The sequence below is a fragment of the Crinia signifera genome, chromosome 6, assembly GCF_055691185.1.
Source record: "Crinia signifera chromosome 6, ASM5569118v1, whole genome shotgun sequence".
NCBI classification, from domain to species: domain Eukaryota; kingdom Metazoa; phylum Chordata; class Amphibia; order Anura; family Myobatrachidae; genus Crinia; species Crinia signifera.
This window is the reverse complement of record NC_139222.1, coordinates 153,996,701-154,021,657: the sequence shown is the minus strand read 5'-3', so window position 1 is coordinate 154,021,657 and position 24,957 is coordinate 153,996,701. Positions and strand designations below refer to the sequence as shown.

The following is a 24,957-nucleotide window of genomic DNA, read 5'->3' as shown; positions in this document are numbered from 1 at the left end:
AAATGCACAGTCCTACACCAGCATGGCTATGAGACAAACCCACATCTTCATTCATCAACATTGTACATAACATGGGTTGCTTGCTTTACCTAAGCATGCTGGTCTGGGCAGGGCAGGAGGATCAGCGTGAGAGATTGCGCCACTGGGAGCCAGGTCAGGAGGCCACAGGATGCTCACGCGGCAGCCGGCATGTGCATGCCTACATGACCACACCCGATCACTATTGGTGGGTGGCGGGGATGCAGAGATTCACGAGATTATGACGTCATCTTCTCACGAGCACGTCTTGTGTAGCAGGCACCTCCACAGTGGCGGCACACAGCCACCCTTTCTGGGTGCGAGCCCGCCAGTCCGACCTCCCCTAATGCTGGTAGATGACATCTCCCCCACCGGAGTCTCTTGCCCACAGAAGACAGTGGGAGGCTATGTGGAGGCCTTTTTAGACACACAGATTTTGGGAGAATCCCAGAATCCAGGAGACTGAAAAAGCCTCCTAGAGGGTTACCACCAAATCCTTGAGAATCCGGGAAATCCGTGAGAGCTGGCAACCCTAGTGGGCTGACAGGTCTGGTGGGTGCTTAACATTATCCGTTGGTGCTCAGGCCCGGGAGCACCCATGGAATCGGCACCTATGCCCTCATGGTTCTTACTTGGCGTACTGGCAGTGGCACATGTGTCTGGGACAAGGCTGCGGGTCGCTGATCCTGGACAGGTGAGCGGCACCGCTACTTGTGCTGCAAATATCATAGCACACCTACAAGTTCGTATTAACTGTGTAATTCCAACTAATTGTGCTTTATAGGGAATTTGGGACACAATACCAGGTGATCCTGAGGATTACATATGCTCTGCTTGTGAATCAAATTGGACATTATTTATAGTGCTTGGGCAAGTATTACTGAGTCAAATCCTGCAGGCTAGGTTATCTAAAATGCTTACAAAATGCAGACTTTGATCCTCTTCTTTTGAGTTATATATTCACCAGATTCGCATTAACGACCAGATTGTGGTTTTAAATATTCTGCTTTTTTTCAAGTATTTGTGTTGTTGTTTTTTACATATGTTTTATTTATTTTTTTATTTAATTAAATTTGGCTATACAGGTTGAGTATCCCGTATCCAAAATGCTCGGGACCAGGAGAATTTTGGATAACGGATTATTCCGTATTTCGGAATATTTTAATATTTCAATGATGTATTTTGAAGTATCTTGCATGTATGCTGTATAAACACATAAAATACACACAAATATATTTTATTACCACATAAAATACACACAAATATATTTTATTTGTTCAAAAAACAAGGTTTCAAAACATGAAACAAAATTTGTGTACTATCTCAGATATTGAATTTGAATGCCAAGCAATCATTGTCTTGCACATATATAGTGCCAGTTACATATCATGTCCTCAGTAGTACTGTTACAAATGTCCCCAGTGAGTTTTTAGCAAAAAAAATGTTTTTTTCACTTTCTGGAATGTCCGTATTTCGGAATAATTCGGATAACGGATACTCGGATACGGGATACTCAACCTGTACTTTTATCTTAAAGTGTTCTCTTCTTAACTATTTACGTGTTCTATATATTTGGTTACCAGAAAACGAACTGGGAGCCGCTTTGTGTCTTTATAATTGATTGATTATTGTGCTGATTTTATAATTTGTTCACTAATACCACGTGTAGCTTTATGCTCAAGTATGTAAACAAAATAAGTGACACATGGATATAGAAATAAATATATATATTTATGTGAAGGTAATCTGAAAGCTAGGAAAATCTATTTACTTCTGTCAAAGTTCTTGAAAGATTTTCCTCACTTCTGTTTAACAAAATCTTTTTATCTATTTATTATTATTATTATTATTATTAATATTATTCTAGGAATGACTTTATCTGTATAACTATTGAATAATATAAATAATATTGTCGGTACTGTACAGTATGTGAGATAAACTATTACAAGTGTGATGGTTTTACAAGCGGTGACTGTAATAAAATAGTGGTGGATCACTCCTCCTAATGCTCCTTTAGGTGTACGGTTTTGGCAATCTGTGTTTCAGCAGTGCGGGTAGCCCATCTTGTAGGAGCAGACAGTCTGGAAGAGGTGGCAATGACATATAGCGCATGGTTCACAGCAAGGTGGGGCCGGAGGCTTACAGTTGGACTGTAAAGGAACACAGTTTGCAGATGGAGGTGGGCGTTTCTTCTTTTTAGGAGAGACTTTCCTCTGCAAGACCAATAACATGTTAAAAAGTGATAGAAAACAAACCCACTTAAGCCTTAACCTTATGTCAAAGCCTAACTGAACCCCTAATTGAAATATTTAAAATATATATTATATAAACCCTGACCACATTGCAATATTACTTGATTTTAACTGGGGGTCAAGAGCAATGGGTCATACCTGGAGGAATCCAGGGGCCCAGTATAGGATGTCAGACACATCTAATCATAGAATGCGCTATTTAGTAAGATATACTATATGATGCTGCTATCACCAAGTCATTAATGGCTTTTAATATTGTGATTTATATGGGTTTACATCCTCTTTCATGGAAAGAATTAGTAAATAGGAGTTTTAAAAAATGTTTTCAGTTACAAATTAAAAAAGATCTCTACCTTTGCCATCTTATTCCTTTCAGCATCGACTCTGCTCACCCTTCGTGATGCCTTTGTTAAATCTGGTTGATAATAATAATGGACAATGTAAGATATATATATATATATATATATATATATATGACTGTATCAGCCCTATTATGATGGTATCAACCCATGCTGGGTTGGGGTCAAAATACCAGTAGTCAGGGTTCCAACAGAAGACTGACAGACAGAGTCCCGACACATCCCGGAGGTAAGTACATGGGTTGTGGTTAGGAACGGGGGGGGGGGGGGAGTTATTTGGCTGTGGGAGGGTGGTGGGTTAGGGATAGGATTAGGTGTAGGGAAATATACTTTCTGGGATGTGTTAAGATTTTGAATGTCTGTTGACAGCCATTATTTTGTGCCCCAACCCTCCATGAAGAATAAAAATACCCAATACTTACTGACCTACTATGGAAATTGGTGGAAGCATCTCAGAAAATCGAACAACACTGACACTGTTGGTTCTTTCTTGCCTCTCTTCCAGAACAATGTGAGACCAGACAAATACCATGAACCAGGAAAAAAGAAGAATGATAGGGATACCGTTCATGTCTGTAGAGGCAGAGAAAGATACAATGTAATATACTGTACAGTATTATAACTTTGTAACTGCTATGCAGTAATACCTAACACCTAGATCAGTATATTCAGACTAGAATGGCAGGCCCTCAATTACCCAATTCAGTAAGCACCTTCTATTACAAAGAGCAAGATCTGTGCCTTAGCTGTGGTTGCTTTGGTCGTTTGCAGTAGGGGTTTCACCTGTGCACAATCCCCAACCATCGGGGCAGGGGCCAAATTCAGTTAATTGTGAATGAACTGGAATTGGCACCATGGAGTGTACACACTAGATGACACATACACAAAAATGTAATTATGATTAGTCTTTATTGTGTATATCATTCAAAATATTGTCTAATGTATAAGCATCTTAAGACTGTGCTGGTGAAGAACAGTTTGATGTAATGCAACCATATTTTTAAGCTCATCATATAACTGACATGCCAAGTGTTTGAGCTGGGAAGAGAGGATAAACTGTCTGCAACCATTTTTGTATCCTTTAAAGTCTTGTGCAGGAGAGAAATAAAGAGGTATAATTTAAAAAGGAAAAGTCTGGCACACAAATTATTTCAAAGAGAACTGTGACTACATCATTTTGTATCTCTGCTTTCATAATATACTGTTATAAAGTCTGCATGGGCAGAGCTCCCCTTGCCAAGTATTGACCACTCCCTGGACAGATATCCTGGGGCAATTGGCAGTGCATCATTGCAAAATACACTTTGCAACGGGTTACAGGCTATATGGTTGCACTCTTAGTACCACAGGGTTGTAATATAATTGGTTCTTTAATCATGAATTCATTTATATGGCCTCCATTAACATAGACATATTATCATACTAAATAAAACCACAATCTATTACATTCTAGTCAAGATTGGTTTCACTTTCTGGATTGTGTTGCAAGTCCCTGGACCTTTCTTGAGTGCTGTCAGTGAATCCCCATCTTACCTGTTTCTTAGTCTGGTTTTTATTAGTGACACCTTTGTCGAGGAACCCTAGGAGAAAAGTGTAAGAGAACTCCATCAGATAGTGTCCTCTTAGATCCTTGATGTGGGCTTAAATAACTTTGTTTGATTTTCATTCATTATCAATACACAGTATTATCACAGTATATTTTTGAAGATTTTCACACTAAGATTTTCTCACTATGAAGAAGATTATTTTGTCATTGTAAATGTATAAAAAACACTTCTCATTAACGGTCCGGATAGTAAGTAGAAGGACGTATGTCAGTTTAACTCTTTTGGCCATTGAAGTATTAATTTATTAACTTTTTTATTTTAAATTTCAGTTTTTAAGTTTTAATTCTAATTATTGTATTGCAATAAAATTAATAATTCTATCAAGGAGTCAATATAATTATTAATTATACCTCCAAAATAAAATTATTGGTAATTTAATGAACAGGGACAATATTATTTGCTGTATGTTGTAGCTATTGCTAAAAATATTTTTTTTCCAAGTAATTGATATGCAAAAAAAAAAAGTATATAAAAACAAAAGTTCACTGTCAGAATTCATATTAGAGGACTGTGATAAGTCTATTTACCAATGGCAATGATGAAATAGAATATTTTGTTACCGTTTCTTAACTTTTTTTTTTCTATAACAAATATTAAACAATTTAGTATTTGGCAGTTAATATTTCTAGCATATTATAAAATGTATTTTTTTTTTTGGCAAAAAAAGTGCTTATTTACCACTTATATTCTTATTGTTTATTAGCTATTAAAAATCTTTATTTTACAGTAAGTAAACTATTTTGGCAATTAAAAAGTGAAAGAGCAGCATTTGAAATATCTTACTGCAATACATAAAGGGTTAAATACCTCTGAAAGAATGTATACTTTCAGACAATGTAACATCAGTGGGCAATTATTTTCAAGGCTAAATCTAATTATCTAAAAAATGTGTAGTGATCCATATGTATTCCACAATCTACTATCTCTCAGAACTACAGTGATACTTTCATCTTTTAAAAAGATACTATTACACACATACATAAAGCATTGTAAAGTTCAGCCTCCCATGTAGCCAAGGGTGATATGTACCAAATCTAAAGTTTGCATAGCAATGGTATTATATTTCATACAAAAACAACTATGGGGTGTATATACATGATCTATCTATCTATCTATCTATCTATCTATCTATCTATCTATCTATCTATCTATCTATCTATCTATCTATCTCACTAGGATTATTAAATAAATCAATATGGGTCAGTCCAGGAAGAAGGCTGTATTAGCCCAAACGGTCCCGTCGACTGCTGCTGACTGTAGACAATGCTCTGTTTCGGTGAATATAACTATGCCTATTGACATGTATATTGCTTCAATGCTGCCATCCCAGTCCTAAAAATCAATTGAATTCTGTTCATATGGAATAGATTTGACTTTAATCTTTGAAGGAGTGCTGCCTAGATATGTCCACTGGATATTGTGTTTCTCTATATAAATATATATATATAAGGGCAGCCTTACTCATCAACAGCATTTTTGATTCTCAGTATCTGTAGACTGTGTAAATACAGTATTAATAAGCAGCCGTAGTGTATGACAAAATATTTCAAATTTCAACACATACCGTGTCGAAAACCCCAAATGGTGAAACAATACTGACACGTTTGGTCTCATAGAGACTTCATATGGGGTAGATAGGTCTTGCAGATAGTAAACATGTCTTGCTCATTATCCCTTCTTCAGGAATAACAAAAAACATGTCCATGCCTATGTCGCATCTGAAGATGCATCTAGCTTGAAATCATTCAAGCTCGATATGTCCGACATACCTTCTCCCTACTTTCTAATGTAAGTTAAGTATAACTATGCCCAATTCTAACTATACTGCCCAAATGTGTGTTTCTGTTAATACAATATTTCTGTAATATTTTCACTAAAGTATGTGGTAATTCTATACAGTGTATTGGACATGTATACTGTGATTTTTCGACTGACCATAGTAAACACACTGTTTACCCTTATTGTGTTTGACTTGCTTGCTATGACTTTACCCTGAGTAAATATCAATGTAATTACACTGTATATGTCTGTTACTTCGTTTAAAGTAATATGTGTGCCATAAAAGAAGCAGATTTAAGAAACAATAAAACTGTATTTTAACAATAAAATATTTATTATTAAATATAACTGGACAAAAATATTAGGACCAAGACAAAGTAACTCAGCATAACAACTCATTCCATCATTTCTTACAGGCACAGAATCATACAACTGATGATGGATGCATTTCAAGTATGCAACATACGGATGACATGAGGCTTTCATCTGAAGCACCCAAGTATAAAAAAGAATGTTTCAAGGGCCTAAATCAGACTATTTTCTCATGTGCACTGCTGGTGGGGCAAATGTAACATGTGCAGATAGAGTTAAAACACCCATACTTTAATACAACTTCTTTAAGGGGAGAAGTTGCATCCGATTCCCCTTGAGCTGCAGGGCCCTTCCCGAGCAGCCAGATTACATGTGGTCCTTTAGCATGCAATCCAATTCCCCACTGCCAGGAGGCTATACGAGTCGAAGGTCAGACATGCAAGCAGGTCCAGTCTGGATCTGATCTGATGCGCAGTCCCGTGCGCATCAGAGTCAAAGTCAAACACATGCAATCTGGCCAAATCACACTACAGTTCGGCCAGCATTAGATTTGGGTGAGTTATTTTGTTTCTGTGCAGGGTAAACACTAGATGATTGATTGTTACACTGCAACTTTGTAACACACCTCACCCAAATCTAAGGGTACATATACTCAAGCTTCAAAAAATTTGAGGTGATTTTTCCCATAACAACCAATAAGATTATATCGATCATTTTCTATGATGCACTAGAGAAATGATAGACTGAATCTGATTGGTTGCTAATGCTATGAGCAACATCAACTGATTTAATTTTTAGAACCTTTAGTAAATATACCCGTAATTCTACCAGCACACTATTATTATTATTATTGTTATTAATATTACTATATTTTAGTTATCTGGCGTCACAAGGGATCCGCAGCCCGGAAATACAAAGTACATACAACAAATATGCCCTGATCATGTACTCTTTAAGTTATAGTCTAGATAGCCAGTACAATGCTGAAATAGTTACCCTTGAGCATTTAGTACCAGATTACCATATTTTCTGATGTCATTACACTTTTAAAAATATAATAATACAGTAGTGCCACATTTTTTGAAGAAGAAAAAATAGCACTCTCTATTAAGATAAATTAAAAATATTGCTTTCATATAACAATAATAATATATATTATTCTCTGACTATTGAGAAAATAGAATGTTGTGCCTCACCTCCCCCCCAAAAAAATTGCCACCACAAAACTAAAAATGTTCAATTTAATACTTGCCTGTTCCAGTCTTGTTTCTGCGCTGATTGAACATATTCAGCAGAAAAAAAAAACAAAAAAAAAAACTGTCATGTGGAGAGCCAATCAGAACCTTTGTCTTGTCTTTTATATAAGATACAGCCAATAAGGAGTTCTCCGATTTCTCAAGCTAAGGGAAAGCTTCAAAAATGTGTTATATCTCTATTACCAATTATTAAAAATATTATTCGGCCGGGGTCTACTGTAAAATGGCTGGATTCAGACCTGATAGCTGCTGGGTAAATTTGCAAACCCTTGCAATTAGATTGTCGATGCTTAGACAAAATGAAGACCCAAGTGCAAGTCTGCGGATGAAAAAATTGCAGATCGGTGGCCAGCTGCAAATCCGTACGCAACTCACTCACCATCAAATGATTTTCCCAGGCTGTGCAAGTGTAAGTAAATCTAACCCATCCACAACTCTGCAACGGAATCAGGCTGATCGACGCTGGTCACAAACCCTCCCTGAAAATGCCTGGGCACGTCTGTGGTTTTTCGGACACTCCCAGAAAACAGCCAGTTACCACCCTCAAATGGCAGCTTCCTGTCAGTCAAGTTATGAGGGGTTTTCAAATAGTGTAATTGCTGATTGTTGTTGCTGTTTGGCCTTGCACATGCGCCCTATGAGCTGTACACATGCATAGTTGTTAGATAATGGATTGCCTTTTGAATTCGCACAACGGCGTTCATCTCCGAATAACCTTCAAAGTTTGGATAATTGCTACATCTGATTGTACTATTAAAGTTGGCCAGTATTTGTATGAAGTATGCATTCTATATTAAGTATGTTTTACTTCTATTAAATAATGAAATTTGCCTTGTACCATGTAATTGTAATGTAATATTATCATTGTATCGAAGTTCCAAACAAAGCTATACTTTACATTATTGGCCCAGGTGCAATAATAATTTGGGCCCCTCCTCCACCCCAACCCAAGGTCACAATATGCAATAACGATTCTGCTAGGAAATTCCCCTCTCCCTCCTATAATATATAGTCACTCATTCACAATAACGCTGTTAGGAAAAATGGCATTTAGGTCATATACAACTTTTTGCAGAAATGCAAGGCCTCTTCCGGACTGGTCAAGGCATCAAAAATAGGCTTTTAGCAAGTTCAAACAATCTGTGACGGCATATGCTACATTTTTACTCAGTGGCTGGATGTAGCAGAGTGGAATAGCATCTTGACGGGCTACAGCTGTTGACAGCACAAAGGGGATATTGTTAAAATGAGATGATCACAACTGTATGTGTTCATTGATTGATGTTAGAATTAGAAAGGCACCTATGCAGGTTGCCTAGTATATATGCTCTTTCAGTTCTTCCCTGGGCTGTCTTTCAGGTGCTACGAATGCATTTGTGGTAGGCTGGAATGCTATCTCGTTATACAGCCTTTCAATAGCTGCCTTGTCATATTACATGTGCCAATTCTAGATCCTGCTTAATAGGTTTTAGCTGTGCGCCTCTGTTGATTGTGTTCACATCAATGTATTCTTTGACTCAGATCCTGTGGGGCCTGACCTGACCCAGGAGTGTTACAACAATTCATCTTTGTCAACCCTGGAACCTATTTAATCTAGTGAGTGTCACCACTTGTCATTGGTGGTTTTCCTTACCAAAATATTGTGATTGTTATTATGAGTGTGCCTAATAAACCTTCAGACCCTCTTATACCGCTTTCAGACCGCACTCTAGACCCGGGTTATTGCCGTGTTCTTGCGGCCCCAACACGGGTCAAGGTGCGGTCTGAAAAGGCCACCACGGGTCGAGCAACACGGGTGTTCAACCCTGGTGTTGACCAGGGTTGAACATGGCTATGACCCGTGTCAAGTGCAGTGTGAACGGGTGCCTGGGTCGAGCAACCCGTGTCCCGTTCACAGTATGGAGGAGGCAGCACTGTCAGCTCCAAGTATTGCCTCCTCCCGAGCCCCCGATGACGCGCCGCCACCCAGCTCCGCCCCATGTGACGTCACCGACTCGGCAATATGCCGTGTCGGTGTCGGAACTTTCAGACCGCATTGCCGTGTTGCTCTGGGGATGGGACCCGTGTCCTAATCCCGTGTGCGACACGGCATTTGTGGTCTGAAAGTAGTATTACTAGCGACTTTTACTTTTTAGCCCCGGGGGATGAATTTGAAAGGTGTAAATTAACAAGGCTAATTGAATCCCCCTTAACCCTTGATAAAACAAATACTATTGAAACAGAAGTCCTGGCAGCACCTTATCTGGATGAATATATGGGATGCGGTCAAAATCCCGTATGAAATCCCGGCGGTCGGAATCCCGACAGTCGAAATACCGACGCCGGAATCCTGACTGCTGCAATGCCGGCACTTTGTCCCTCTATGGGTGTCCACGACACCCATAGAAGGAGAATATGGGCATCGGTATTTCGACAGTCAGGATTCCGACCGCCGGGATTTCATACTGATCCCCATACATGGCTATAAGGACAGGCATTTGTTATATATCTAGATTAAACAATTGGCTATGTTTCTGAAGGGTTATCACAGTTTTAATAGTTAGATTCATTATCATCTATATATGTCTAGTGCAGTGGTCAGGGAACTTGGTCCTCATTACCCCACACAGTGTGTCTTTTGCTGGTAACCCAGCAGGTGCACAGGTGTACTAATTACTCACAGACACATATTATAAGGTCTGCAGGTGGAGTTAATTATTTCACTTGTGATTCTGTGAGGAGAAATGCAAAACATGCACTGCGTGGGGTAATGAGGACCGAGTTCCCTGACCACTGCTCTAGTGTCTGTGTGTAACCAAAAAACTGTAATCTTTTGGCAGCAAATGAAACTACATCTCTTTCTCTCTCATATTAGCTACCTTACTAGCTGTCAAAGCATTTGCTTCAAGCGGGCTTACTAGTAACACCTACATGATACCTGACCTGTGGTTGAAATAATGTCATATCTGCTCAGCGAAAATAAACTAGAGCACTATACATGTGATATGGTCAAGTTTTATGCGATTGCGGCGATCAATCACATAAAATGCGTCCATATTGCAATGTATTTGACAGCAGGTCCAATGCAATGCATGGTTCCCCTGTGCATCCAAATGGAGCCTGTGAGTCGCACCAACAACAGAAAAAGGCAGTCAAGCCACACTTAGCTATGACTGCATGCAATATATATGCAAACTGACTGCATACAATATATTGCATGCGATTTTGCCACCTAGGACGGTCCTGGGTGGGTCAAGGGGGAGGGGGGGGGGGAGGCGAGTAGTCGCACAAGTGTATGGCCAGCTTATTGACTTGAAATAAATATGAAAATTAACTGTACTAAGGGCAGATGTACAAAACCTTGGAGAGTGATAATTGGTGAGAGATAATATGATGCCTAATCAGCTCCTAACTGTTATTTTAAAACACAGCCTGTAACATGGCATGAAGGAACTGATTGGCTGGTATTTTATCTCTATTTACTTTATCACTCTCCAAGGCTTAGTACATTTTGAATTCATCCTAAAAGATTTGTACTAATCTTGGGTTTGTCCAAAATTATGTTTGACAAATATGTTGTGAGTGCATCCAAAAGACTTTGAAAAACACCATTTCTAAACTGAATAGGCATATTTATGTGATTTGGAGGAATGTGTGGCTACAATTGCTGCCAAGGTGAATCTAGTATGTTGAACCAGATTTAATGTTTACATCAGTGGTTCCCAAACTGTGTGCCGTGGCTCCCTGGGGTGTCTCGGGACACTCACAGGGGTGCCACGGGTTGGTGGTCCAGGACCAATTCAAATTATTTATGATCAATTATTTGTGGACAAAACCAGTGATGGTGGCTGCCAATCATAAAATATGTACAATCAGAAGCAAATCCTGCCCTTTACCACATAACTGAACCTAAGAAACACATATAAACACAATCTACTTCATTTGATATATTTTTTGGGGGGCCTAGGGGTGCCGTGGAAAAATTCTGCTACTATAGGGTGCCGTGATTCTAAAAAGATTGGGAACCCCTGGTTTACATACTGATTCATGTTGGATCAGTATATCATACATTAGTTATTAAAGTCTAATAGATATACTTTTAGAGGTACTTATTTCCTAGAATGGCGCCCACTAAGCTATTTGCTTAAAATCGCATCGCATCGCATGGGCCATTTTAGTGCCGCGCGATGCAATTTTTTCAGGTAATATTGGGTATACAATAATATGATTGTATGTCATAAAATTAGGTTTTACGGAACATCCCCCCCCCTCCCCACTATCCATGCCACTTTTTCATACCCCCCACTATCCACGTTGGCGTGGAGTTGATTTTATACAGTGTGGCAAGCGCAGCGAGCCACCAAACCCGAAGCGTGGCGAGCGCAGCTAGCCCCGTGAGGGGATGTGGAATACATGTAAAGTGATCCACGTCCCCTCGCGGGGCTTGCTGCACTCACCACGCTTCGGGCTTGGTGGCTCGCTGCGCTCGTCACACTACATAAAGTCAACTCCACGCCGATGTGGATAGTGGGGCTATGAAAACGTTGGAGGACGCGTTCCTCTGCGCTCGCCACGCTTCGGGGTGGCGTCGGTAGTGGGGGGGAGGCGTAAAACATCATTGTATGTCATACAATAATATCATTGTATAGCTGATGTAATGGCATCGCACACCCTATAAAATCGCATGCGATCGCATGCGATTTTGCGGGAGATGCGATGTGATGTGATCCCCTGGGGCACACAGAGCAGTGAATAAATTACATTTAAAAAATTGCATCCCATCGCATTGCACGGCACTAAAATGGCCCATTCGATGCAATGTGATTTCCCTACGTTTGCGTACGTAGAAAATCTGGGCACCGTTCTAGGAAACAAGTACCCTTTTATATAAGAATTTATAATCCTGATTGAGGGATGTAATTGGTCTATATGAGGTAGTCAATTCTGGATTTTTTAAGAAGGACCTTAAAGATTACACATGCCCATCGAAGCCATAACAAAATCCTCAGCAACTGCATATACATACGCATAATTGATGCAGAGGTTAGGTACATTGGATCCTGATTGAGTCTATGGTGACATAAATTGACTGCACCATAGCGCAATCCTCCAATGTATATATAATTGCAGCTGAATGCAAAAACACCTTGGAAATGGCCATGACATCCCTGTGTTTTTACCACCAGTCTCCATTACCTCCCCAAATGGTCCCTGTTAATAGATTTTTTTTGGCACAAAAACAATGGGTCTAATGCGCTTCAAACAGAATCAACAGGGTTCCTGCAGAACAACCACCTGCCCAAAATATATACACAAATATACAGAATGGAACCTGTGCTTCCTATTAGGATGATCTTTCTTCCAATAATGATGAATTTCAATACACAGTCAGTGATTTAAAAAAAAAAAGAATTCCTCGGGCCAAATAAACCTCAGTAACAGAAAAGACAGAATTTCATAGTGCAGATTTAAACATTTTAATGATGAAAACAAAGAAAACCCGAATAGTACATACTTCGTACCCCTTTAAGGCTCCACATAGGCCAAATCAAAGCAGGTTTGTCAAAGGGACCAGAGGTTCCTGAGATTTCCATCTCTAATCTTTCTCAAAAAAACAATGAAAAAGGATGCCTCATAGGCCCTTATTCTGATTGAGTCAGACGGCTGCATGTGCGGTCGGACGGCCAATGTTTTGGTGTTTGCGCATGTGCAGAGGTGTTCCTGCGCATGTGTGAACGCCTTGCATGTTCGAACACGGCGTGAGTTTCGTGCACAAAACGATCGGTCGGAACCATCTGGGCAGGGGGTGGAGAGGGGCGTGAAGGGATGTTTGGGCTCATTACCATATGCATGCGCCCCATGTTTCATGGGCGTTCTCATGAAAATGCTGGGTGTACATATGGTAATCTGGCCGTGATGCACGTGTGGGGGGCGGACATCTGACATAGCATCTGGCATGTCAGCTGCCTGCCCATATCCCTGCTTTCACATGGAAAAATGTCTGAGTGGTCTGGAGCACTCGGTGCTGCCTGACTGCTCTGTCCATCATTTGATGGTCGGCGACCATCGGAGAATGGGGGAGGTGTTCGCATGAAACATCCACTCGCGGTCCATTCGCTCTGTGTCTTACCACTTGCGGACGTGTGAGTGATGCGTACGGTAGGCGGGGATAAGAACACTCGGTACCCGTCCGAAATACCGATGCAATACTGTAATACTGTATAATTTGTTTGATACTTAAGGACAACATAAATAACAAATAACAAAAGCCTGGTACCGTTTATGGAATTTACAAAAAAGGAGTGATAGACAGCAATTAAGGAGATGGATTGTATACTTTGGTTTCACCTCAGAATGGGTTTCAAAACATCCACAGCACAAATACCTGGTCTTCGACAGCACCTAAGTGTTTCAACTAGATGGTCTTCCTCGGGGTGTATGGAGGCATTCTATACTGGCCCATATTTATATTAGGAGTGATTACCTAATTTCCTGATTTACCTGATTTTTGGGCGCAGTCTATCATACGCAGTCTACCGATAATCACTCAGTTGCATTAACAACAACATAGCAAACAATTTGACTCAAGCCTTAGTTTATCAAAAAACAAAAATGAGTTTTTCACCAGAACAGACGTATTAATAATAAAATAATTTTTATATATAGTTTTTATTAATTTATTAAAATATTTGTGTTATTTATAAAATAAAATAACATATATATATATATATATATATATATTAGTATAAAATAAAATGTCCTAGTTACAAAACATTTTATTATTTAGCGCTGCTTGGAACCATCAGGGTTCAACTTTTTTTTACATAGCTAGTATACTATACTGTACATACTACTTAAATATAGAAAATTATATATACTATACAGATGATGGCACTCTCATCGTAACTTTGTTGCTGTCACGTGTGCTCGTTCAGCACGCAGGATGCCTAGTTGCTGACTAACCAAACCTTAGTAGCGGTGGGAGTGACATAACGCACGCACATGCTGGCGTGCATATGCATTTCTGCATATGTGTTGCATCCATGCTCTATTTTAGCTACAATGAGACTGGCTACATCTGCAGGTGTTAGTATATCTTCCAAAGCTAATTATTTTATTACTTTACTGTGCTACAAAGAAATACTTTTAAGATACTAAAAGTTCTGAGTGTCAGATGAGAAAATAAAATATTTTGGCATCTTGAAAATATTTAACACATAAATAAATCAATAAAACATTGGCAATTATAAATGTTTTCAATAAGAAAATTAGAAACACACTTTTAAAAGAAAATAAACTACATAACACAAATTTAACAGTTCAATTTATTTTAAAACAACAATGACTGACTAGCTATGCAGTCATCAATAAGTTACATTTAAAATTATATGTAAAAATTAGGTGACATTTTAACTTGTCAAAATGTTAAACTATAAGAAGCAGCTTCAATTTACTTTTTATCTTTAAATATTTCTTCAGACTGCTATTACTTATTGATAATTTTGCAGATTGTTCCAAAGTGTTATGAGCCTGTCATGGTAACCACAGTCACAAGACATATGGGTGAAAATTTACTAAGATGGGAGTTCTGTTTCACATGGGATGTTGCTATTGGCAACCAATCAGAATCTACTACTTATTTATTTAGCACCTTCTAGAAGATAATAGATAGTATCTGATTGGTTTCCCATAGCATCATCCCATCTGAAATAGAACTCCCATATTAGTCAATTTCCCCCATGATGTAGTTAGCAGGAAGACTTTAAAATGCACTTCTCAGATTTGTTTTCATTTGACATCCTACTCCTCTTCCCCACTGTATCAGTAGCTTCAAATTAGATAAGGTTAATAGGTTTATAGTTAAGAAAAAATGACTATGATGCATGCTTTACACTTTAAAATAAACAATTGCACATTTAATCTTAATCTGCCATCACAAATTTCGATCAATAAACATCCTTTATAGTCAATTTCTGAAGTTTCTCAACAATAGCGATAATGATGAAACGTTTTTTCAAGAGATTAGAGGTTTATAGTTTGGTTTCTTTGAAAAGTCTTATCCTGTCATTTTTTAAGCATTCATATCAGTATGATTGATAGAGCATCTCTTCTAAATAATAAATGGTAATAAAAACAGAAAAGGCAAGACAAAATAACTTTTTGTATAACCCAATTAAATCCTAAACACAAGACACGTTCCTAAGTAAGTAACTTCAAACTGAAAATATAGTTGACTGTTGAGTAGCCTAACTTTATTTTAAATACAAATATTTTAAAGTTTCTAATTTATAACAATTTTTAACTTCAATATATAACAGTGTCTTGCTAATGTGCATATATGGTAAACAGCATACATGGTAACAATGTGATGTAGGAACAAATCTCAGAGCGCTGGACGCAGCCTAGACTATCAGTTATATGTCACCAAAACATATACAAATCATGCATTACCAAAATATACTGACAGATCTCGAGGTGCCTCCAAGACAGACTGAATTGACCTGGTTTGTTCTCCTTTTCAATTTTGTTCAGAAAGTCACTTGAAATACAGAAAAATAGAACGACCAATTGTTATGATCCGCCTCCAACGGATCGGTGTTATGTACTATTCACATTTTCTGTGTGTAGTTCATGTTCTCCCTGGGTTTATCTCAGCCTGGGTGTGTGTGTACTCGCTAGTGGCATCCAGTGGTCAGCCTGGGCCATTGCAGGTTACTTTCAGTACTGTGTGTTCTGGACTCAGGTGTCTTGATTAGGCTCCTAGCCTGCAGTGCACACCTTTAGGCTATGTGTAATCAGCACCACATTGTGCTCTCTATATAAACCCTCTGGTTGTTCAGTCCCATGCCGGTTATAGCTTTTGTACCTCAGGGTCTCAAGTGTTCCTGGTTCCCAGTCTTCCGTTATTCCTGGTTCCTGTTCCCTGTCATCCTGCATCCTGTCGTTGATTCCCAGCTGTGTCCTCCGTTCAGTCTCCTGTCCTCCCGGTGTCCGTGTGTCGTCCTTTATCCGTCTCCCGGTCCCTGCAGCTCCTGTTGGTCTTTGTGGGATCCCTTCTCCAGCGTGGTGCTTCCTTCGGCTGGTTCCCTGCCTTGTCCGCAGCATCTCAGCTCCAGCTAAGTTGATATCCCTCGGTGTTCAGATAAGTTGGGAGATTCCCCCTCTTTGTCTCCTTACTAATCATTTGCTTATTGTGTCAGCGTATAGTGTATTGTTACACCTGTCAGCAGTACTTATTGTGTCAGCATATAGTGTATTGTTACACCCGTCAGCAGTTCTTAGTGTGTCAGCATATCGTGTATTGATACACCCGTCAGCAGTTCTTAGTGTGTCAGCATACTGTGTGTGGTTACACCTGTTAAGCATTAGCACAGCGGGTTCCTGTTTAGAGTGCTATCCACTGGCACCCCTCTCCGCAGGGCAGGGTGGTCCTCGCCTCTTTGTTTGTTAGATAGGTTTCCCCTTGTTCATCACTGGCCTTGGCGTGTGTGTTGTCCTTAACATAAGACCAGGTGGCATCGAGGTGGGAGCCTGACTAACGGGCTCCCACGAACGCGGCTATTATTGGTGAAGCCTAGCACCCCGCACACACACGTCAACTCCATCTGAGTACAACGGAGTCAGGTTGGCGAGGCTGCCCTGGTCCTGTCACTATCTCCTTCCAGCCAGTGTCACGTGGTGTCTCGCCAGACAGCGTGGCACAGGAGATCCTAACACCAATGGTGTAGTATTATTAAACAATGACCCTGAATAGGGAATAGATGTGTATAATCGTACCCAGTGTTGCGGTCTACTAATCAATAGCATACATTCCTCGTGCTTTGATAAAGGACCTCAAGTCCGAAACGTTTTGGCTTAGAGACTGTGGATCATTGTACAGGACCCGGTGAGACCCCAGACAGCTTCCAAGGATGCCTGTGTTTATTCGATACTTATGCTGTTGTTGTCTGCATTCCATGAGTAAATTAGACCCATCGGTGAGAGTCCAATATCCTGTGGTTTTATTTCTGTTTGTCTTCATCTCTAATAAATATAGTTTTACATTATTGGAGAATCGCTTCTACTGTATTTTGCATGATCGGTGGTATACAAGATTCTTTGCTGAATTATATTGGAGAAAAACTCCACCCCCCACCACACGTTACGGGGGAAATTTACTAAAGGAAATTTGTAAAAAATAGGTGTATTTGTATCCAGAAATACACTTATTTTTGACATTTACTATCCCGAAAATACGGCAATTCGTGTTCGTATTGATAGCACATCAAGACGAATACGAATTGCCGTATTTTCGGGATAGTAAATGTCAAAAATAAGTGTATTTCTGGATACAAATACACCTATTTTTTTTACAAATTTCCTTTAGTAAATTTCCCCCGATTCATGTCTACTATCAAATTGTAGACCAGATTTAAGGGTACTGTTCCTGCACATTTTATATATCATAGAAAGTGTTGGAGGTAATATACCATTGTGGTTCTCTTTCTCTTCATTTTAGTGTGTACTCACCTGCAGTGAATGATATATTCCAATCAGAGGCTGCATCTCCACTTACTGTACATAACATGAGGAATGTCTGCTATCAATTAGTAGACCACAACACAGGGTATGGTTATATACATCTATTCCCTATTCAGGGTCATTGTTTTAATTAAAAATACTACACCATTGGTCCTTTTCCTTTTCTGTATTTCAAGTGACTTTCTAAACAAAATTGAAAAGAAGAACAAACCAGGTCAATTCAGTCTGTCTTTAAGGTGCATGGAGGTCTGTCAGTATTTTGGTAAAGCATACAGAGTAATCCTTTTGTTAAAAAATAGCTTATTGGAAAATGTCAACAACATGAAACACTGTACAATATATGTATAACATATTTATATTATGATCCTTTTCATTATTCTGATCCATCTAATCTGAAATGTGTGAGTGTGTGAATTTAGAGTAGATAAATGCAACTGAACAACATTGAGTGATAGAAACCGATAGGTCTTAAAATGAAGGTAATATTATCTTTTAAGCATACCTCCCAACTGTCCCGCTTATCGCGGGAACATCTCTGTATCCCGCGACGGGGGGGGGGCAGTTGGGAGTCCCCCCTGTCGTCCGTGAATAGACGTTGTGAGCATGCGTCTATTCTTGCAGGCAGAGGGGCGTCTATTCTTGCAGGCAGAGGGGCTGGCCTGCAGCTCACAGAGCTGCTGGGCATGCCCCCACTGCGGCAGAAAATGGGGTCCTGGCCTTGCGGCAGCGCCGTGAGCATAGGCCATGCCCCCTTTTCGATAGACCACTCCCCCCAAAATGTCCGAACCATGTCCCACCCCTGTGTCGGCACAATGAGTTTAATAAAATGTTCATATCCTCCTATATAAAATAAAATAACACTGATGAATAAAGTTTGGAAGTATAATTCTAAAAAATGTTGTTCTATGTATAATTACTTTCTAGTATTGTATTGTATTATCTTACTACACACTACATTATATAACCCATAATTATTTTAAATTTCAAGAGTCATTCTACTTGCAAACTTGTGGAACGGCTATGGGGACAGTCTTTGCACCCAGCTTTGCCAATTTGCACATGGGGAGCTGGGAACAGAAAGTGATCTACGAGAACAACCCCTTTTTAAGTCATGTGATACTTTTTAACAGATACATAGACGATATTTTAATGATTTGGGATGGCACAGAGGAAGATTTTAAACTTTTTATGGACAATTTGGGAAGAAATGATTATAATCTTTCATTCACATATAAAATTAACAGTGAAGAGGTAGAGTACCTCAATCTCATTCTGTCCAGTAAGGAAGGAAGGGTCACCACAAGAAACTTTGTAAAATCAGTGGATTCAAACTCATATGTTCATTATCGGAGCAACCACAAGAAACAATGGAAAAACAACACTCCACTGTCGCAATTCTCAAGAATAAAGAGGAATTGCACAGAAACAAAGGACTTTGAGGAACAAGTAGAGATCTACAGGGGTCGTTTTCTTGAGAGAGATTATCCGGAAGAAATCCTTGAAGAAGCTGTAAACAAAACTAAAAACAGGGATAGGGGCAGTCTCCTACAATATAAACAGAAAAATAATACAGAGGAACGTATCAATTGTATTACAAGGTATAATACACGGGAACAAGATATTAAGAAAATTTTAAATAAACACTGGTGTATTTTACATACAGATCCTGTTCTTAATAAAATTTTACCAGAGAGACCAGACCTGGTGTTCAAAAAGGCTAAAAACCTAAAGGACACTCTAGCACCGAGCATGCTCCCACAAAAGAAGAAAAATCAGATGAAGAATCCATGGGACAGAACAAAAGGCTTTTTTAAGTGTAACAAGTGCAATGTTTGTAAATTTGCACATTCCGAATACAGGAATTTTAATAATTTTTATGGTACGAAGGATTTTAAATTAAAAAGCCTGGTAAATTGCAACACGTCATGGGTGATCTACATGCTTGAATGCCCATGTGGCCTCAAGTATGTGGGCAAAACCAAACGTATGTTGAAAATTAGGATTCAGGAGCATGTGAGGGGTATTAAAAATAAAGTGGAAAGCCATACGATACCAAGACATTTTGGACAACACCATGGGGGATGTGAAGAAGGCCTAAGATTTAAAGTCCTGGAACACGTAACCCTGGGACCCAGAGGAGGAGATAGGGAGAATCTCCTATCCAGAAGAGAAATGTTCTGGATCTATGAACTTGGCACTCTCACACCATGTGGACTCAATGATAACTGGCCCCTTTCCTTTAAAATTATTCCTTTAAAAACACTCCTTTAAAATCACTCTTTTTAATTATTCGCTTAGAACTGTTTGCACTTTAGGGATACTTTTAATCAATTTTTAATCATGTTTATATCATTTTTAATATGGTAGATCCTTGCAAATTCTTTTTAATGACGGTATATTGAGTTATGTATTTTTTGTATTCTTGCCCTATATTAAAAACCCCTAGTGCAATATGAGGGTGGGCAACCTATATGGGGAAAGGGATGCGGGGAAATTGCGGTTCTCAGATAGGCATTGTGACCATTGATTCTGGGACGCATGAGCCTGTAGTCCCGGAACCTGAAATACTGGAGATCGGTATACTAATATCTATGGGGACTGGTGAGAGCAGTCTCTAATGGTATATGAAGTACTGTAGCATCATTTGGTTGAAAAACCATGGTGCAATGCGGGATCAGTATGTTGTACTGTCGCTATGACAACACAACCGATAGGACGCAGGAAGCAAGAGTCCGGAAGGAACCTGCGTTCCACCTGCGGGCGGAACTAGCGTTCCAAAGCCCGGAAGCCGCGTATGAAGTGTGGCGTATGTTGTGTTGTCGCTATGACAACACAAACATTAGTTAGGACGCGGGAAGCTAAAATCCGGAAGGAGCCTGCGTTCCACCCACGGGCGGAACTGGCGTTCCAAAGCCCGGAAGTCGCATACTGTATGAAGTGCGACGTGATTTGTCTAAATTAAAAGATTATTCCGGGAGGAGGCACATATGCGCACCATAAAAATAGAATCCACGGTACTTCTGTACTTTCACGGTGCCAGCATGGCGCCGCGCGTCAGAGTCCCCTTGCGGGGCTCGCTTCGCTCGCCCACGCTGCGGGCTCGGTGGCTCGCTACGCTCGCCACGCTAATTAAAATCAACTCCATGCCAACATGGATAGTGGAGGTATGAACTATCCATGTTGGCATGGCATTAACTTACTTTATTTTACTTAGTGGCGAGCGTAACCCGGAAGTACGCGCGGCGCCATGCTGGCGCCGTGAAAGTAAAGAAGTACCGAATCCACAGATGTTATATACATCTATAGAGGCTAATATAATAGATATATAAAAACGGTAGATGTGAGATCCTAGAAATAGGAAGCATGCGTTCCAAGTGACGTCATCACATGCGTTCCAAATACAGGAACAGGAAATTAGTGTGAAAAAAAGCGGGAAATAAGGCTGATTATTGAATCAGTTCCCTTGCTATAAATAGAGGGTATGGAGCTAACCTAAACCCACTCCTGAGGAAGACCTAAAGGGATGAAACGCGTTGAGGGGACACAGTTCCAGACCATGAGAGGATGATTGTATAAAGCAGCATCAGATAAGCCTCATATTTTCTTTTTTATTGTACGAGTTTTATTGTATCATTTGCAGTGTCTATTAAAAGTGTAAACGATATTACACTAGTCTGTTCCTCTTTTTCTCTCCTTCCTATTATATACGCATTGGGATCATGGTATGAGTCACCAGGGAGAAGAATATTAGAGGGAGAACGGTTTTTGGAGTTAAGAAATACCCTGTTAAATTATTGGGAACTCGCTCATAAAAAGTGGTGAAAGGCCACTGATTACGGTACACCTTTTGACATTGGGGTGCCTGTATGTCTTTACCTGTGGTGAAGGGGAACTGAAAATTTATAATACTACACTTGGAGGCGCCCTTCTCACTCTCTTTTCCAGAATTTGCATACGGGGTTCCAAGAAACAGGAACCCATAGGAGAAGGAGCTGCCACCCCGGAAAGATAGGGGGAGTGTATCTTTGATCTAAACATCGAACAGTGCATAACTGAGGATATTTCAGAATCCAGAAAGTGGGGGAGGAACAGCGCTAGTACCACTACAACCCATATATATATATAATTCATATATTCTATAGCCCTGTGAACAATTAGACATGAATATTTATCTTCCATCTTCATATGACAGCTAGTGCAATGGTGCTAGCTATTAGTAAAATATAGAGTTTTATTATTTCTTTCTCTATGTGTAAGCTAAAAACAACAATATTTTATATATTATAGGTGATGCTGAGGGTTAATGTAAGTTTCACAAACAGGGGGTGATTCACGTTCATTCACATTTAAGCGACTTCAGCCCCATTCCGATGATTTGGGGACTGCCCAAGCATGAATATGCACACCTGCAGCCCCCCTGTCTGTACACTGACATCGTTAATGACCTGCGGCCCTGCGCATTGTTTACAATATTGACTGTACACATTTGACGATATTCGCGCAATATCATTAACAAAATCGTCCATTTCTTTAATGATATATCACCGTGTGTGCCCAGCTTTACTGGAAGCAAATGTTGTTCCTATTACTATCCCACAAAATTGGATTTACAGTGTAATAAATACAAATATTTAGAAGACAAAGCATACAATATTTAGTCCAAACTTAAATCCTTGTGTTCTTTACAGATATCGCCAAACCTTTTAAGTTAAGATCTAGCCACCTGCATTACATCTTCATGCAATATCAATGTAAGGCATCTGTAGTTACCAAATGGGATATGGAAAAATCCCTGCAAATTGCACTCATCACTATATTAGTTATAAAGCAAATTTACATTGGAACAGATAAGTATAGGTAAGCTTAATGACTATTGAGCGCACCATAAAATAAGACTCCAGCCTACAGCATTGTGGATCCAATCAAATGTAACTTTGCATAATACATAGGGGGTGATTCTGTACCGGTCATTTGCTTCTTAGCAAGCGGCTTAACCCGCCACCCGGCCGAACGCCCAACCCCGCCACTGAATTCCCTTGGTACCATGAGAGGCGATGTATAAAAACACATCCCCTCGCATTTGGCCGACCATCTAATGATTTTTCTCCCCTTCCAAAATAAAAATCAGTCTGAACTGACTTTTATTGCCATTGGAGTGCAAAGATGGGGCGGGTGCTGACGTCATGTGACGTCAGCCATGTGCCCTTCATTCCCAGGGGAACGCACAGCATTTTCATGGGGATGACCATAAAATGCTTGGCGTTCCTCTGGTTTGACCCTGCCCACCCCCTCTCTTCCCTATCCATGCTAACAAATTGGCGACTGTGATAGTCAACAAAGGTGTTCGCACAGCGGCCCTGCACATCCGTATTTTCGCTTATACACATGTGCAGCTCTGCACCATTGGTCTCAGGAGTGAATGTGCCGGGGACCGATCACTATTGAACCAGACCCATAATGTATTGGTTTTCAGCTACATATTATATATGATATCATTATTAATATGATATACATTAGGTCATGCTATTAGACAGCTTTAGACACTCAAGGCTGCTTTTAAATCAGTGGTTTGAGTGTGTTAAAAAAAATTGGCTCATCAGTATGTGTGCTACTGCCAGAAATCCCAAAAACTCAAAACTCCCCACAATATATATGAGTGTGATCAATTTCCAAATGCACAGAAAGTACTATATTTCCATAAACAAATTGAAAATTACATTTTTTCAAAGTATTTGCTACAAGAGTCTAAGCAAGTTTAATGCACTCTTACCACTGACCAGTGAAGCATCTGGACCAGTCCGAAGAAGGTATATCTTCTACATGCTGGACAGGGCCGGCGCTACCCACTCAGCAGCTCCTGCAAAGCAGGGAGGCACCATGCTGAAAAGGCGCTGTCTCCCTCCCTGCTCTCCTAAAGCTGCCTCAACCCTCACTGTCACTGCCTCCTGCACGCTACCTGCAGCACCTGTCTGACAGTGGGCGGGCGGCAGTATAAAGAGCTGCTCCCTGCACCACGAGTGCACACAGCCTTCACACCGCCAGCAGTGTCTGTCTGACAGCGGGCGGCAGTATGGAGAGGCTGAGCAGTTCCCTGCACCGCGCACACACTGTCCTCCTCTGGCGACCTGCCCCCACTTCCTCACGGACACTTGCACTGAGGCATGTAGCACTGTCTGTGAATGCCTGGATGACATGTCCTGTCTGGATCCGCCCCCTACCCATTGCTCCCTGCGCCTGTCAGCTGTCAATCAAATGACAAACAGGCAGCAGCGCCACCTCCCCTTCCTTTCCTCTTCTCAGTGTGCTGTGCCAGTGCCACTGCCAGTCCTCAACACTCAGCCCCCTCTATCTCCTCCGCTCTTCTTCCATCTCCTCCTTCTCTCCCCTCCTTTCCCCCTCAGTCACAAGAGGGGTGTATTGGCGTCCTCCGGATCCTGCCTACACTGATAGAAGAGGAGGGACTGCACAAGAGTTAAACAGCAAAATAACAGTCTTTTATTATACATGTTTATAACAATTTTTTTTTTAAATTGTAGATTTTTTTATATTAATTTAGACACTTTTTAAATAATGGGTTGGGTTATGTGCCTAAAGGTGGCCATACACGCTGCAATAGCAGCGTGCGATGCGATGTGCGCTCCTGCAGCATCGCACAGTACAAAAAGTATGTGCTGCACATACTTTTTGTACTGCTTTCGTATCGCATCGCACACACATTGCATGCATGCCGTGCGATGCGATCTAGCCCATAATGTATGCGATTCTCGCAGCGTGTATGGGCACCTTTAGTGCCTGCAACATTTTGTGGACACAGCACTGAGATGGTGTATGCATACATGTACATGCACCCGAGATCCTCCATAGGATCGCATGT

At 40.2% G+C, this 24,957-nt stretch overlaps 1 protein-coding gene across 1 annotated transcript in view; it reads right to left on the bottom strand.

Annotated features, from left to right (window-relative positions):
- Window positions 1-1,942: 1,942 nt before the first annotated feature.
- LOC146007112 (agouti-signaling protein-like) overlaps window positions 1,943-24,957 on the bottom strand; it is a 115,744-nt gene continuing 92,729 nt past the window's right edge. Inside the window, exons 2-5 of the mRNA XM_083145492.1 lie at window positions 4,163-4,209; window positions 3,056-3,202; window positions 2,624-2,685; window positions 1,943-2,231 (exon numbers count right to left, since the gene is read on the bottom strand). Of these exons, the coding sequence (XP_083001618.1) occupies window positions 2,061-2,231; window positions 2,624-2,685; window positions 3,056-3,200 (378 nt within the window). The 5' untranslated portion in view covers window positions 3,201-3,202; window positions 4,163-4,209 and the 3' untranslated portion in view covers window positions 1,943-2,060. The remainder of the gene's footprint in view (window positions 2,232-2,623; window positions 2,686-3,055; window positions 3,203-4,162; window positions 4,210-24,957) is intronic.